The sequence below is a fragment of the Oculina patagonica genome, chromosome 12 (assembly GCF_052425735.1).
Source record: "Oculina patagonica isolate OP01 chromosome 12, crgOcupat, whole genome shotgun sequence".
NCBI lineage: Eukaryota > Metazoa > Cnidaria > Anthozoa > Scleractinia > Oculinidae > Oculina > Oculina patagonica.
This window is the reverse complement of record NC_135769.1, coordinates 30,755,390-30,772,366: the sequence shown is the minus strand read 5'-3', so window position 1 is coordinate 30,772,366 and position 16,977 is coordinate 30,755,390. Positions and strand designations below refer to the sequence as shown.

Genomic DNA, 16,977 nt, shown 5'->3' with positions numbered 1-16,977 from the left:
GTGAGCGGACGTGCGTCGGGAACCTACGTTAGCTACAAGCATCGGTGTTGTGAATGACCTTTACGAGTAGCCATTTGTCTTCTCTTCTTTATAACAGTTTCGTTTATCGCTCAATACCGTTAGCTATGAAAGTCACAATTGGTGGTTTGATACTCTCCATCTCCTTTGGCATTCTCGTGTTGATTGATTTGATCGGCAACACGTTGGTAATACTAGTGGTTGCCAGCAAACGTTACATGCACACTTCGGTGAACTATCTTCTAGTGAACTTAGCACTGGCGGACATTTTAATCGGTCTGGCAATCCTACCACAGTACGTGCTGCGCTTTGCATTTGTTCATCCTCAAGGAGATCTTGGCGACGTGTTGTGCAAGTTCATCACTGGAGGTAATTTTATTTGGGTAGGGGGAGCTGCGTCGTTATTTACACTCATGGCCATCGCATTCGAGCGGTACTTCGCTGTTCTCCGTCCATACACGGCACTTGGGAAAATCACCGCAAGGAAACTGAAAATACTGGTGATAGCAAGTTGGGCTTTTGCAGCTTTGAAGGATGGGACACCTTTTTTCATTATGAAATACGACCCAGTTATTGACTTTTGCATGGAAACATGGTCCGACATCACGTCCGCTCGGGCCTTTACGGCTGTTATTTTCCTGTTAGACTTGCTAATTCCACTGTCCTTGATGGGTTATCTGTATGGAAGAATTGTTTACTGTTTGTGGTTTTGCACGCCGGTGCGAGAGCTATCAATGCTTGCTCTGCTGCGAGCGAGAAAAAGGATCACCAAAATGATTCTGATTGTAACTGTGCTCTATGCTCTTTTCTGGACTCCTGTTGTGGTGTTATATTTCATTGCCTACTACGGCATCCCAAATATTGGTTACGGCTCAGTCGCGTATAACACTTCTGTGGTGTTTGTTTGTCTCAATTCTTCCGTAAATCCTTTTGTCTACAGCTTCCAAAATGAACGCTTTCGGAGAGGATTTCGAGACTTATTCAGATCTCGCGAAGTCAAGTTGAATATTATCCATCTTGATGAGATTGGAGGCGGCTTAAGAGGAAGAGAGCAAGAAAATAGAATAAAGGGTAAGTTTGCTGATGTACGTCGCTGGACCGCGAAAGTTGAAGACGCCAAAGTGTAAACAACAACTGTGCAAACAAGTAACATTCGCCACTCTTGAGTTAAGTACGTTAGTAGACGAATGGCCACTACAGAGTAATGAGAGGACATCAACTTTTATGATTTTAATTTTCACAAATGTACCTCGTAATGAGAAATGTGATAAAATAGGATTTCCAACTGAAGTTACGAGTAGGGCATATATAGCATCAAAGCTGTTAACATTCTAAATATAACTCCTTCGTCGTTCTTACTGTTACTTTCATAGGGGAATTTTGTTGATAATGATATCAGCTTTCTAACCGCAGTTGTGGGAAAACGACAAGTGCCATTTCCAATGTTTATGTTTTCAGTTTCCTTTCCAACTGGCAGCTCGTGTATCTCTCATCAAGGGTATCCAACGTTAAACCATGGCAGTTTAAAGTTACTAACAAAGAGCAGAAGTTAAGTGCTTATTCAATATCCAGACAACGACCCTTATTAGAAGACTTTTCTTAGGCAAACGTTTGGCTTTCAGCTGTCCTTTTTAAAGATATTTCAGTTTACAATTTGACAATTTCAGACGGACCACTTGAAAAGCCGCTGTACTGACTTAAAAGCCTTCGGCGGTCACACTGATTGATTTTATATTTAACTGATACTTTAAAATTTTGAGCAGCTGTGACTGGTAACTTTGTCTAGTTGTTTCCAATGTCCCGCGTAAACCGAACCAAACTCTAACTTTACTTGCACAACAGAGCTCGTTTGACCGAGATTCTGAAGCGCCGACTTTGAAGAGTATACACAAAGGGATTGACTGTAGAGTTTAAACAGGTTAGAACCACAGTCCATCTGTACAGCGGCGAGCCATACACGGCATTGGAAATGTTGAATGCCAGGATGTAGAGAATGAGATTCGGCAACCAACAGATTGAATATATAACTGTTAACGTAATCGCCATTTTTGTGGCTTTTCTTGGAATTAAAATAGCTCTTCGATTAATCCTTAATGCTATCGACCTCTTTATCCAGAGATGGTACACTACTTTAGAGTACAAAACTGCCATGAAAATTATCGGCAATGCTCCGACCACTGAAAACCAAATTATTCCGTACACTTTAGGAAGCAAGGGGTTCGGCCAGTTTTCTATACAAAAGTTGCTTCCGCCATCATAAGACATGATAAAAAATAGCGGAAGGTTGAGCAAACAAGCGAAAGTCCACGATGATAACACTAATGCTCGCAGTTTCGCCTTTGAAAGTCTTCGACTGATCTGATAAGGTCTGGATGCATGGCGGCGCTCGAAGGCAATTGAGACAAGTGTAAAAACAGAGGCTGCTCCTCCAGTCCACATGAGATTTCCTCCCGTAACAAAGCGGCACAAGTAGTCGCCGACAGAGCCCCGAGGATGAACGAAAACGTTGTTTAAAACATACCGGGGAATTGCAAACACTGCGACCGTCATGTCCGCCAAGGCCAGGTTCAAGAAGAGATAGTCGAGCGTCAAACGGCGAAACATGAACCGCTTTCGCTGTAGAATTATAAGGCAAACCAAAAAGTTTCCAACTAAATCGATTATCGATAGCAGCAAAAAGGTCACTGACAGAGCGATGTCGTTTACGGATGCCATTTCAACTTTGCACAGCTGACATGTCAAAAAACTTGAAGTTCCCTTTTTTTAGCGAGGTGAATTCGTCAACTTGAATTAGAAAAGGCTTGTTTTGTCCCGTAAATATGCTGATTAGTTTCTCGACAACACTCCAATTTGAGTTAATATTTATGGAAGGGTGTTATTCCTTAAGAGGTTTGTGTCACCAACTGAGCCCTAGAATAAACCTTGATAACGAACAGGATGTCAAGCAGAATGTGTACAAACCAGGTAAAATAGGCAGAAAACTGAAACGTGAAATTTAATATATATTTTCAATTTAACAAAACAGTTGTATGTAATTTAACTTTATTAAACATGTGACCTGTCTTCTATTTTAGTTCCATTATGTCTCTTCCTGTTTCGCCACCTGAGCTCTAATGAGATCAGTTGTCCAATTTTCTTTTTCTAGTTTATGTTGGTTGGTTGTGAGTATAAGACAAAACGTATCCTTTTTTGTGGTAAGACAAAATGAAAATACTAAAATATACTTTCATTTCATTCGTACAGGGGAAAAATATGAAGAATTATAAATTTAAAATATGTACCACTTACGGGAAACCTACGTATGTATTTGCTGGTGGAAAATGTCAATAGTAAACGCTGGAAGATGCATTTCATTTATCATTATTAAAAATATCTACATGCTTATCAAATTTAGCACACGATTGTTTAAAGCAGAACTCCCATGCAAACATTTAGGCGTGTTATCGTTTAAGGCAATACAGAAATAATAGAAATTCTGTCTCAATAAGCGAGACAAAAATGATATGTATACTCATATCCATTAAATTCCGGCTGCCTTTTTGTTTAAACAGAGAGATTTAGCTGTCAATTGTTCTTGTGGAAAGAAGCGTGCAAGGAAATGGAGGCAGCCTGAAAAACGTGCGGGCATTTACGTTTGCCTTAAATTATCTTTATATGTTTCATCTCCATAACTATTTTCTACCTACAATACGGAGCTTTCATTATATTGAATCTGATATCGTTTGGAATATTTTGTTTATTTATATTGGCGGTATAATTGTGCTCACCATGCTTTTTTCGTTCAAAGATAGAGAGTAAATTGAATACACCGGCTTTTAATGAAAATAAACATTTCAGATCGCACGGGTTAAAATTTAGTTGCTTTTACCTAACCTACGGTAACTGAAATACGTTCCTATAAATGGTCATTTACACAACGTCAAAAACCTATCAGTCCTCATATGGCCATAAAGTCTTTTTCTTTTTCGTGACATCTTCAGTTGTTGTGGTTTTCACTGATTAGTGTAGTTTTAGTAGATTGCAAATCATAGCTCAGAGGCATTATTAAGAAACAAAAGGCGTCTCATTATATACATGGCTTAAAAAAAAACGCTTGCGGCTTATTGCCTTGTTTTCGCAATTGTGCAAGTTGAAGCCTCCAGTTACACACGCGGAACAAATTACTTAAATTTTACAAGTAAAAAAAAGCGGACTTATTTGCGTTGTTATATGGCTGCCTACGCAATTACCCAGTCCTGTTCAATTTAAGTCTTATATAATAATAGTTAAATGAAACTAAAGACCATTTCCACCATCGCTATATTACCCCCTCATGATCACTCGCTCATATGCATGCACTCATCTCCATCGAGCCGGCTGGCACAATGGGAGGCAAATATCGCAATTTTATGTCCCCCGGGGGGGGGGGGGTACTCCCTATAATGGCCTATACGGGGAGGCTGCGCCCGGGGTCCTTTTTAAGGCTTCAGGTATATAAAGGGTAGGGATTTCACGAGTTTAGGTATATGAGGGTATGGAACATGGAAATCTGTCACTTAGGTATAAGAGGGCCTTTAATAAAAATTTCGAACAGACGCAATTATGGCTGTATTATTTTAATATAGCGCTACATGAAAATGACAAGAAAACGTCCTGTTTAAGTCCACGCCACGTCTTTTAGGTATAGAAAGGGGTACCTTTTTTCAGTTAAAGGTATACGAAAGGGGTACATTTTCTGTCAAAATGGTATATAAAAGGGTACGGGGTTAGAACTTGGGGCGGAGCCTCCCCGTATAAAATTTTTTGAGTACCCCCCCCCCCGGGAATGTCCCTGACTTATAAAAAATTCAGCCAAAAGTAGAGAGAATTAATTTGTTTATGCTACTGTTGAAGCTCACGCAGGGAAGTGCCCACTGAGCTAATACAAGGTGGCGCACTGGTAGCCGCTTTCGAAAGTATTTTTCAATTGACGTTCATAGCTTTGGAAAATCATTCTGAAAAATGTTGACTGCGTAATCGATGGGGTAGGACTGAGGAAGCACTTTTCTGCTTTCTTTATTTGCCTTTTTTTGCTTGTGTTTTTCTGTTTTTGTTACCAGATCAAGAAGCGCGAGCATTATGAGCCTTAAACTGGATACTGATGGCCATTTCATTGACCGAATAGGACGTCTTTGCTTCATAAATGTTTTAAAGTTATTGAAATGATTGAACTGTAGTTTAGCATGCTACAGTCTCACATTTCACAATACCAGTTTTTACATTACTGGATTGGACTAACCTGCAATCAGGCGCCGTTCTTTGAAAAAAAAAAAAAAAAAGAACGCCTGATCGCAGGTTATGGATTGAACATACAAATGTTGGAATTGCATATTTGAATATCAAAATCCATCATTAATTTTGATGGTAATCACCAGCTAGCTGGCTAAAGCGATTTACGTAAACTGAAGACTTCTCGCAAGGATTGGTCAGGATTGTTGACTGATTTATTAGATAGATAATACGGGTAGAAAAGAAAATTCACATTAAAAAAAAATACGCTTTAAAATGCAGTGCAACTCCAATGAAATGCTTTTCTTTTTAAAAAAACAACCGCTGAACGTGCAGAAAGCAGCCATCAATTGAGCGTGACTCAGTTGCGTCACGCTTTCCCACGTATTGCATTTCAGCACACAGTAGAGAGTCAGACCAGCGCACAGCGATCATGTCAGCTTTATAATAATAGCGAAGTTATTCTCGCTTATGTTGTGATTTAGTAGAAATTGAACAAAGGAAAAGGAAACGTTCATTCTCATCAAACGAAGCTTGGAGTCAAGGTACGTAACTGTGATCGAATCTGATATTTGTAATGTTGAACGTGAATAGAAGTTATTCCGAGAAAACATTCAATGTTAAACATTCATCGACAACGAACTCTTGCCACAGTTAGAATTTCGTGGTAAGATAAAAAGCTGCTAGTCAAACCTATGAGAAAACTGCCATAGTACGTAACAATAAGATATCTGATGTCTTCTAATCATCATTCCTATCGATAAATTTTTGCCTTCATCGGCATCGAGTAAACCGAAACATTTCCTGGCATTCTCGGAAATAATGTTTAGGGCTTTCACGGCTTGTCGCGAAGACAAAGTCGACAATTTCTACTAATTAAAAACCATAAAAATCTGCATCGAGAATTCGTTTAAGACACAAAGGAAAACAACTTTTAGGTAAAGTTTCCAGCTGCTAGGAAGTTTCGCCATCCAGTATTAAACTTGCGACATTTTTATTCGTTTCAACTTGTCACGCCATCTCAGCGTAACACCCCAACGCCCACGGAGATTATTTATCGCTTTTATGAATATTTCGCTGTCGAAGTGCAAACTTTTAAATTTTAGCATGACCCAAAGCGGCAAAGATAAAGAGAATATCCACGTGAAAAATGTATTTAAGGTTCGAGTCTTGAGAAGGATTTCGCATCAGTGAGAAAGGGGTGAATTTTGAGCAAAGGACGTATATGTAGATATGTATAAGGCCCATTCGTTTCATGGCTGACTGCCTTCTACTAGCTGTCCTACACGTGCCTTTTGAAGCAACAAAAAAAAAAAAAGGGGGGGGGAAAAAAAAGGGGAAGGGGAAACGGGGGGGGGGGGCAAACCCGGGGAGGGGGAGGGGACCGGGGCCCGGGGGAAAAAATATGGGGACGGGACGGGAAACAGAAGGGGACAAAAAAAAAATAGAGAAAAAATATTGCCACATTTTGGGGAGAAGAAAAAAAAAAATAGAGATAAAATTTACCTGGTTAAAAATATAAAATATAAAATTTAAAAATATACCTGGTTACGACCCTGTGCTCGAAGTCCAGTTGGTGGTCCTGGCATATGTCAGTCATTTTTTTTTCGCGGTCACGCAACGCTGTCCGTTTTGGGCCCAACAAAATACCGTGAAATTCTGAAAATAAGCCCTGGCCTTATATTTGCTCAATGTCTCTTTCAAGTAGGCTTATTTTACTTACATACGGGGGAGCTTATTTTCGGAGGGAATTTTGCATTTCAAAAATCTCTACGTAGTAAAACTCTCTAAACATAACGATATGAAACCCAAACTAGTCCTACAGTTGCTTGAAACATTTCCTAACGCAAGACAAACTCTTTACTACGGGATTATAATCAAATTTACCAACTAAGTTACCAACCAATCCCTCCCATAAAAATGCTGTTTTGATTTTCATGCATAACTGGCAGAACTTATAGCTATCACTGGTATTAGATACGTCGTTAACCGTTTGTCTCGCCTACATGAGCCCTTCCCCATGGAATTGTTTTCTCTGAAATAATATGATAAATATTATGAAGCAAGATATAGAGTTTGTAAATTGTTGTAAACAGACTTGTGAATTGTTGTAAACATTACACGTTGCTCCAATGAATCTCTCTGATGTTTTTATTTTTTTATTTTTCATCCATAGCTCTATTAAAGCAAGACGATGACCAATATGACGTCAGCAGATCTGGGCCTCGCGGCTGCCTTCTCTGTGGTGGTTGTAATAAATCTCCTTGGTAACGGCTTGGTGTGCCTGGTCGTGTTTCGATTCCGAGGCATGCGAGCTCCAATCAATTACCTACTGGTCAATTTGGCGGTTTCAGACATGATGGTGGCGCTATTTATCATTCCAGATTACATTGTGAATTGGACATTCCAACACCCATCAGGGGATAGAGGCGACTACATGTGCACGTTCATTACTGGCGGGAACTTCGTATGGGTTGGCATGGCTGCGTCCACATTTTCATTGGTAGTTATCGCCGTTGAGCGCTACATTGTGGTCGTTCATCCCCTCAACGAGAGTTGGCGACTCACTAGTCGTCGATTAACTGCTGTTTTGATAGCTGGATGGCTTTATGCCATAGTCTTCAACCTGCCTCTGTTTTTTGTGGTTGGACATAAAGAGGGAGTAACTCACTGCGTGGAAGATTGGTCGAATAAGAAATTAGCCGAACTCTACACAGTTGTTTGCTTTTTTGTTTTTGGCGCAATTCCCATGGGAGCCATTGCATTTCTGTATGTAAGGGTGCTCTGTAAGCTTTGGAAAAGTGGCGTTCGCGCCACGCTGATATCAGAACAGGCGCGAATCCGTGCAGTACGAAAAGTGACTAAAATGGCTGTAGTCATGAGTATTGCGTACGCAGTGTGTCGTTTACCCAATTTGGTGTTATACATGATCTCGCAGTTTGAGCCAAAACTTTATGATTACGATTCGCCCTCTTACATTATCTCTGTGTTACTTGTGGCCCTTAACTCAGCCATGAACCCGTTTATTTACACTCTTCAAAGCACCAACTTTCGCCAGCACATCAAAGTAGCCCTCTGTTGCAGAGACTACCGGCCAGCGGATTACCTTCGAATTCCATAGAAGTGTGCTGGGAAAAAGCTTGACAATGTGGTATGATAACGACGACTGATGGCTCTTCGCCTCTTAAACTCAACTACAGCTGAGATACAAACTATATTAGCTACTACTACAATCAAGTAAAGCCTAACTAAAAAAACAAAGAAATATAGACCGAATCAAGGAAACCATAGTAATTTGATTTTAATTTAATTTATTTTAATTTAACTTATTTTACATATTAATCTTAGCTTTTATTAGTGTGGAATAGTTTCATATATTTATTTATACCTTTACGTGTGTAAGTGTTATAAGTTACCGTAATGATTCGATTTAGTGCCCGGGGTGCTTATTTACTTTTGGCACCTCAAAAGAGGGCGCTTCTTCGAGACAGGGCGCTTATTCGGGACAGGGCGCTTATTTAATTATTTGAGAAACAACCAAATGTTCAAAACAAAACTTTAATAAATATTGAAATAATAAACAAAAACAGAAACTGTTACAGTAACAAATTGTTGAAAGTTCAGTAACTTTTAAAAGAATTGTTCATTTTAGCAGTAAATATATGCATGTACGGTACGGTGAATGTTTATGAGTTTATCTATTCGATGTCGATGACTCCAGTTGGGGCAGTTATCCACAATAGGGACGCTTATTAGAGTAGGGGCGCTTATAAGAATGGGAGTGCTTATTAGAATGGGGGCGCTTATTGGAATAGGGGCGCTTATTGACAAAAACACATTCGAAGGGGGGCGCTTATTCGGAAGAGGGCGCTTATTGGAAGGAGGGCGCTAAATCGAATCATTACGGTAATTAAAGGAGAAGTTCACTCCAGAATGGCCATTTATTTTCTTTATGCCAATAAAAAGTTTATACAAAAATATGTTATTCACCAAAATTTCAGCTTCCAACGAGCGCTAAAACCCTACGAAATCTTTCTCTAAAGTAGCCCAAAATTCGACACTGAACGCCGCCATCTTGGAGCTAGTAATGTATGCGTGACGTCAAAGAGCTCAGCCTGAAGTTTGAAAACTCAAAACCCCTTGTTTTGTTTTGTTTGTCAAAATGCCTGTTTGTGCAGTTCCATGTTTCTCAAACAGAGCTCCAAGAAATACAAAAAACCTTTCACCGTCTTTCAATATCTAAAAGAAAAAATGCTCACGAACGGATTATAAGAATGGGCAGAAACCTGGCAAAGCGGACATAAATATTTGTGTTTTCCGAAAACTATACGGAACTATACGGAAGACTGCTTCGAAGAAGATCACAGATACAGTCTCCTGAGTGAAAATACCCACAAAAAAAAAGAAAAAGGCAGACGCAATACCAACCAATGTTACGATTATGCTATTTCACTTTTTTACTTTATTTCAGGGAGGATTATCAACCAGAGAAACTCTCTGTTGTTGTTGTTGACTTCGTCGTATTTTCTCGATTAAACGCGGGTCCCCGATTAAACGCCCGGGCTTCGTATAAACGCCGGGTCAAAACTGCTAACTTTTAAATAAACCCTGGAGGCGTTTGATCGAGGTCCCGGCGATTATTTGTGGTCAAGCAAACAAGTAAATATATTCTTTTCAGTAGCACTGCTACGACAAACTGGTACGGTCTGCTACTTTGGTAATTTTTTATAATGTTCAAGGAAACGTCCGGCGTAAAATAACTAGGATGGATGCTGTAAACAAAACGAAACAGCAATGTTAGTGTTCATGTCGTCATGACTGACGCGAACAGTGGAGGAGGACGTTTATTACCGCGAAGGACATAGGCGACATTGCCGTTTATGGACTTATTGGTTGTTTACGTTCTGTTTGTCACAAATCTTGATTGCAACATGCACGTACCGTATGCAATACTGCAACATTGGTAACATGATCATCCTCGGAGACCCAGAGACAGATTGTCGAGCGGGACGACAAGAAAAATCGAAGGTCTCGAAGGATAGGTAATAATAGATCAACCTGAAAAAGTTGCAGAAAATTGCACTTCGATAATGAACTCGATCGGACCCCGATTTAACGCCGGAACACAAAAATATTTGTGTCCGCTTTTGAGCAATTGTTCTTTAAATATTGAAAGACGGTGAAAACGGAAATACCTCTTTTTGTATTTCTTGGAGCTCTGTTTAAGCAAAATGGAGCTGCACAAACAGGCATTTTGACAAACAAAAGCCACTACAAAGAAACAAGGAGTTTGAAGTAATTAAAATTTTCCCGCTCAACTTCAGGCTGAGCTCTTTGACGTCACGCATGCATTAACAGCTCCAAGATGGCGGCGTTCAGTTGTCGAGTTTTGGGCTACTTCAGAAAAGGATTTCGTAGGGTTTAAGCGCTCGTTAGAAGCTGAAATTTTAGTGAATAACATATCTTTGCATAAACTTTTTATTGGCGTAAAAAAAAAATAATGGCCATTCTGGAGTGAACTTCTCCTTTAAATTATACAGAAGTTTTGTAATGTTAATTAATAACTTGGGTAGCCAGCTTGTAAGGGAAAGTTTGGTTGTTTTTGGCTTTATTTACGGTTCTGACGCTGTTAGATGTATTTAAACTGTAATACCCAGAGCTGAACCTAGGATGTTTTGTCCGCGTTGGCAAACTCCGCACACCTTAAGTTTTCTTTGTTTTTTTTAGTTACGTTTTTTTCCCTTAGCTTTCTAAGTGTTTTTAGTCTTCCTGGCGGGGGCAACTGCCCCCTCCTGTCTCCCTGCTATGTACGGCCCTGATACCATTTTTATAAAGTAAATAAATGGAGACTCTAGATTAACAGAAAAATAGGACTCAAGTCATTCAGTGGCCAGTTTACAAGAAAATCCTTAGATGAACAGACTAGACTTGACGAATGTCGCGTCACACCTTCTCAAGGGTGCATTCATACCATGTTCAAGTCTTCTGAGTAGTGCGATTCTCTTTGTAGCTGCAAAGAGATATTTCAGGCAGATCTTTCATCAATAAAAAGACCAGATGTTGTTAACATAGTGGAAAATATCCAACCAGAATTATTTGCCTTGTCGGTACAAATCATTCTTAGCAAGTACAAATTATTGCCATGAAAATTTGTAAATCAGACTACGAAATGGATCGTCGTGGGGGTAAAACCAACCCAAATTGGTATCAAACAAAAATTTGGGACACTTAAAACGGGCGTATTGTAAGCAAATGCTAACATATGCTGCCCGATGTAATGTCAAAAATGTGTTAACACTAGCTGTTTACTTACTGACCCTAACAGTAAACTATAAATAGTTAACTTTAAATACTACTGTGATTGACCCCAAAAAATATCGACTTGTTTAAAAAAACGTAAAAAGAAAATTATCCCACCTTGCACGACGTCTTCTGTTGACTCACTGTGTTTACGCTCTTTTCCTTCCCTATCGCGAGTTTACGCACTCCATAACACTAGTACACAAACATTTATCAGTGGTCCTTTTATGACTCAGAAATTAGTTTCACTGACTTAAAACAGATTCAAATACTTATCTTAAGGATGAGCATCTTTGAAAAAAGCAAGAGTTAGGAAAAAAAGGATTCAAAGCCATTTCTGTGTTTAGCCTGCGAGAGCAGACGGCTTTTTCAAATCTGTGTTGGGCTTAAATAAAAACTACAATGGCATTGAAGTGTTTTTTTTTTTTTCATATTTTTTTTTTCGGCACGTAGGGGCTTATCCAGGCCGTGGAGGTTATTGAACTCTATCTGTCAGAAACGTGTTTAATTTGTGTGAACGAGAAGACCAACTACAGCTTGGGCTTAAAGTGTGCCCCCCCTATTCCCTTACCACCGCCCTCTCCCAACCTCGTTCTCACCCATTATGTAGAGTTTATAGAGTCTGTTTTTGTAGTTGGGAAGTCGGTCGAACCCCTTTATTTTCCTTTTCTACTTCTTATTAGTTTAAGGTGTATGTTGCAGTTTCACGGTTTCCAGTCTTTATGACAATAGCGTAGTATAAACACGAGAAAATTGCCGCGAGTCCGAATAATTTGAGTCATGTTATGATAGCGTGACATGTAAATATCGTCACTGTTTCTTACGTGACAGATGTTGTTTCGCCTGACAGAAGCGCGCACGCACATAATTATCAACTCAGTTTTATCACATGCGGCATTCCGGGAAAAATTTACAAAGAAAAGGGAAACACTTTTCAAGCAAACTAAGCTTTCATCCAAGGTTAAAGGTATGTATTATCAAAGGAACGTAATGCTATGCCAAGTTATTCATCGACAACATTCAATCCGATCCGTTAATTCGTAGCCGTGTAAACAACGTGTATTGTACACTGTACTGGTGAGATTTATGTCCCCAATTTATGGGTATGTAGTCTAGCTTATCAGAAAAGTGATGTATATAATGTGTTTTCCAGAAAGAAAGAAAGCATCTCGCCGTCTTAGAGTACCTTAAAGTTTTACCATTTGTGAACGGTTAAACAATTTAAAGTTCCGGATCCCTGTCACTGTTTTATAGGCAGCCATCTTGTCGGCTGATGCATGAACACACCAGGAATGTAAACAGTATTTGGGTTGTATTTATGCGAGTCCAATGTCAAATATTTCGGTTTTTATCTGTCGTTGAAATGCTAAGATATAGCTAGCAAATGATTCTAGCGCTTAATTAGTTTCGGGCAGCAAAGTGTAAATGGACTTATTGACTATAAATTGCAAAATATAATTTAACGCGAAACACAAGCAAGAAGTGAATCCGGCAACAACTCTTTCAAGAGGCAGTAGTGGCATTCTTCAATCTTAAATGCTTAAATTTATAATTTCATTATCAGTTATAGAGACATTTTAATCAAAATGTTGGTACCTTCTGATATTATTTTGTACATGTATTCGATCAACGTGTCACGCAATCCAGACTATGAGCAGAGATGGTCATCCTCGGAGACCCAGGGGCAGTTAGTGGGGCGAGGGAAACGCGAAAATACGGGTAGAAAATAGCGCGAAACTGCGAGGGAAAAAATCAGCATATAAAAGTTGTGTTGTAAAAATTGTATTGACTGAAAGTGCCCCTGGGGAAAGAGTCTTACCAGACCAGTTCAAAAAGCTCTCTGAATACTGCCTCCTGATTTGGCAGAAAAATCTTTTGTATTCCCTTTGAATTATTCTGCCCAATCGCAAGACAGATATCGCGAGCGAACTGGCTTTGTGTACATATTTCGTGTGAGAACACACCAAAGGGACTGTAGTCAGGCTGGTCGCCGATTGGGCAGAATAATACAAAGGGAATACAAAAGATTTTTCTGCCCAATCAGGAGGCAGTATTCAGAGAGCTTTTTGAACTGGTCTGGTAAGACTCTTTCCCCAGGGGCACTTTCAGTCAATACAACTTTTATATGCTGATTGTTTCCCTCGCAGTTTCGCGCTATTTTCTACCCGTATTTTCTCGTTTCCCTCGCCCCACTAACTGCCCCTGGGTCTCCGAGGATGAGAGATGTTATGACCAAATCGTGACGTAGTTCATCACTGATCCCACAATTCCTTAGTACGACAAACCCTGGAGATGACCTATGGATATCATTCTACCATAATCAAAAGTCAAACCTTTTGTGTGGTGGGGGTGCTACGTGATCGAATTTTAAACCTCTTCATCAGATTTCCTCCTCGACTACAAGGCATAGGTCAATTTGTTTTTTCGCGCAACGAAATATTCTTCCTAAAACAGTCAATTCCTTCAACCGACGCTAAGATACCAACCATTCTCTCCCATAAAAATGCTATTTAAATGTTTATACCTGACTTGCAGATTTAATAGCTATCACTGATACTATAGATATATGTCAAGAAGAACATACTGTCGTTAACTGTTTGTCTCGCCTTATGTGGGCCCTTAATTTAAAATCCCCCGTAGAATCGTGTTTTCTGAAATAAGATTAATAATATTACGAAGCAAGATATCGAGCTTGTGAATTGTTGTAAAGAGACAACATTATACACAGAGAGACAGACAGACAGACAGACAGACAGACAGACAGACAGACAGACAGACAGTTTTATGTCAACACGGAAACTCTTCAATTACAAAGAATTGGTTTCCAAGAAAGCCGTGCGTGGGTGGGTGGGTGGGTGGACGGACGGACCGGCGGACCGGACTGATTAAAACGATCAAATAAAAACAAGCAGGCTTTGATATCTAATGATATTAAAAGTATCTAATGTTCATTTATTTGTTATCCGTAGCTCTATTAATGCAAGACAATGGCCAATTTGACGTCAACAGATCTGGGCCTCGCGGTTGCCTTCTCTGTGGTGGTTTTAATAAATCTCCTTGGTAACGGCTTGGTGTGCCTGGTTGTGTTCCGATTCCGAGGCATGCGAGCTCCAATCAATTATCTACTGGTCAATTTGGCGGTGTCAGACATAATGGTGGCGCTATTTATCATTCCTGATTACATCGTTAACTGGGCCTTTAAGAACCCATCTGGCATTAAAGGCGACTACATGTGTACGTTCCTTACTGGCGGAATCTTTGTATGGGTTGGTACGGCTGCGTCCACGATTTTATTGGTAGTTATCGCCTTTGAGCGCTACATTGCGGTCGTTCATCCCCTCAACGAGCGTTGGCGACTCACTAATCGTCGGTTGGTTGCTATTTTGATAGTTGGATGGCTTTATGCCATAGTTTTCAACCTGCCCGTCTTTTTTGCAGTTGGACATAAAGACGGAGTAACTCACTGCGTGGAAAAATGGTCGAATAAAAAATTAGCCAAAGTCTTCAAAGTCGCCTGCTTTTTTGTTTTTGGCGCTATTCCCATGGGAGCCATGGCATTTCTATATATAAGGGTGCTCTGTACGCTTTGGAATAGTGGCGTTCGCGCCACGCTGATATCAGAACGGGCGCGAATCCGTGCAATACGGAAAGTGACTAAAATGGCTGCAGTCGTGAGTATCGCGTTCGCGGTGTGTCGGTTGCCAAATTTGGTACTTTACTTGTTGTCGCAGTTTGAGCCAAAACTTTATGATTTTGACTCGCCCTCTTATATTATCTCTGTGTTACTTGTGGCTCTTAACTCAGCCATGAACCCTTTCATTTACACTCTTCAAAGCACCAACTTTCGCCAGCACATTAAAGTAGCCCTCTGTTGCAGAGACTACCGGCCAGCGGATTACATTCGAATTTCATAGAGGTGAACTGGGAACAGCTCGACAATGTGGCATGACAGTACGACTGATGGCTCTTCGCCTGCTAAACGCAACTACTGCTAAGATACAAACTATATTTGCTATAACTATAATCACGTAGAGCCTAAAAAAAACACGTATCCCGAGTTAAAATTGAGAGTTAGAAGTAAAAACCGAATCAAAGAAACCATAATAATTTGATTTATTTTAATGCAACTTATTTATTTTAATTCAATTTATTTTGAGTTAACTACATTGATCACAGTGTGGAATAATTTTATACATTTATTTATACTTTTATGCGTTAAGTGTAATAAGATAATTAAATTATACAGTAGTTTTGCAAAATTAAATAATACCCTGGGTAGCCGCTTGTAAAGGATTGTTTTTTTTTTTTGTTTCTGGCTTTATTTACGGTTACGATGTTAGATGTACTTAACTGTAAAACCATTTAAACTATAAATGGAAACTATAGACTAACAGCAAATAGGACAAAAGTCATTCAGTGGCCAGTTTACAAAATAAATTACGTAAGATGAGCACGACTACTAGACGCGACTCATGTCTATTCACACGTTCTTAATTTTGCATGCATATCATATCCAACTGTTCTGAGCAGTACAATTCTCTTTGTAGCTGCAAAGATTATATTTCAGGTAGACCTTTGAGAGAGAGACCAGATGTGGTTGACAAAGTGAAAAATATCCAACCAGGATTCTTTGCTTGTTTTTAGTATACAAAGCATTCTGATCAAGTACAAATTATGCCATGAATATCTGTAAATACTTCGAAACGGATCATCGTGGGGGTAAAACCAAAACGCAAATTGGTATCAAACAAAAATTCGGGTCACTTTAAACGGAAGTATTGTAAGCAAATGCTAACATATGCTGCTGGATGTGCTGTTAGAAATATGTGTTTACTTACTAACAGCTCCTTGTAAACACGACTCCGGCCAGTTTTGATCCCCCCAAAAAATTATTCCACCCTGACAGATGTCTTTTGTTGACTGTTTACGCGAGCGCTTTTTTCCTTCCCATTCGCGAGTTCGTGTCACGCACATCATACCACTTGTACCGGCAGGTATTTATCAGCGTTCCTTTCCAATGACTCAGAAATAAGTTTCACTGTCTCTGAACATAATTCAGTTCAAAAAACTGAAGCCATTTCATGTTGTGTTTGGCTAAAAAAACAATATTTTATATTTTTTTCGGCACGTAGGGTCGCATCCAGGCGTGGGAGGTTATTGAACTGTTTTTGCCAGAAACGTGTTTACTTTGTGTGAACGGGAAGACCAATTACAGTTGTTGCTTAAAGTGTGCCCACTATCCCCTTATCACCCCCACCCCCCTCTACCTTCTTCTCGCCCATTATGTACTACATAAGTGAAGCTGGGAAGTCGGTTGCACCCCCCTTCATTTCCCTTTTCTACTTCTCATCAGTTTTATTTGTGTGTTGCAGTTTCATGGTTTCCAGTCTTACGGCAATAGCGTAGTAATAC

General features: G+C 39.7%; 4 protein-coding genes across 5 annotated transcripts; 3 read left to right on the top strand and 1 right to left on the bottom strand.

The window, feature by feature from the left end:
- On the top strand, positions 1-1,223 carry LOC144632594 (neuropeptide FF receptor 2-like). The gene has a single exon (XM_078491272.1). It carries the CDS (start codon positions 126-128, stop codon positions 1,143-1,145), a length of 1,020 nt encoding a protein of 339 aa, XP_078347398.1. The 5' UTR covers positions 1-125; the 3' UTR covers positions 1,146-1,223.
- Positions 1,224-1,677: 454 nt separating this feature from the next.
- On the bottom strand, positions 1,678-2,873 carry LOC144632593 (tachykinin-like peptides receptor 86C). Its single transcript, XM_078491271.1, has one exon. It carries the CDS (start codon positions 2,731-2,733, stop codon positions 1,846-1,848), a length of 888 nt encoding a protein of 295 aa, XP_078347397.1. The 5' UTR covers positions 2,734-2,873; the 3' UTR covers positions 1,678-1,845.
- Positions 2,874-5,543: 2,670 nt separating this feature from the next.
- LOC144632026 (allatostatin-A receptor-like) lies at positions 5,544-9,174 on the top strand. Of its 2 annotated transcripts, none has more exons than XM_078490611.1 (2): positions 5,544-5,810; positions 7,453-9,174. In XM_078490611.1, exon 2 carries the CDS (start codon positions 7,460-7,462, stop codon positions 8,384-8,386), a length of 927 nt encoding a protein of 308 aa, XP_078346737.1. In that variant the 5' UTR covers positions 5,544-5,810; positions 7,453-7,459; the 3' UTR covers positions 8,387-9,174. The 2 variants fall into 2 exon arrangements, with proteins under 2 accessions (XP_078346737.1, XP_078346736.1); XM_078490610.1 differs by having other exon boundaries at positions 7,442-9,174.
- Positions 9,175-12,422: 3,248 nt separating this feature from the next.
- LOC144632998 (allatostatin-A receptor-like) lies at positions 12,423-16,027 on the top strand. The gene is made up of 2 exons (XM_078491770.1): positions 12,423-12,532; positions 14,535-16,027. The coding sequence occupies exon 2, from the start codon at positions 14,553-14,555 to the stop codon at positions 15,477-15,479; it is 927 nt and encodes a 308-aa protein (XP_078347896.1). The 5' UTR covers positions 12,423-12,532; positions 14,535-14,552; the 3' UTR covers positions 15,480-16,027.
- The last annotated feature ends 950 nt before the right edge of the window (positions 16,028-16,977 follow it).

Coding starts and splice junctions, on each gene's coding strand:
- LOC144632594 (XM_078491272.1), top strand. CDS start 126: ATGAAAGTCACAATTGGTGGTTTGATACTCTCCATCTCCTTTGGCATT.
- LOC144632593 (XM_078491271.1), bottom strand. CDS start 2,733: ATGGCATCCGTAAACGACATCGCTCTGTCAGTGACCTTTTTGCTGCTA.
- LOC144632026 (XM_078490611.1), top strand. CDS start 7,460: ATGACCAATATGACGTCAGCAGATCTGGGCCTCGCGGCTGCCTTCTCT.
- LOC144632998 (XM_078491770.1), top strand. CDS start 14,553: ATGGCCAATTTGACGTCAACAGATCTGGGCCTCGCGGTTGCCTTCTCT.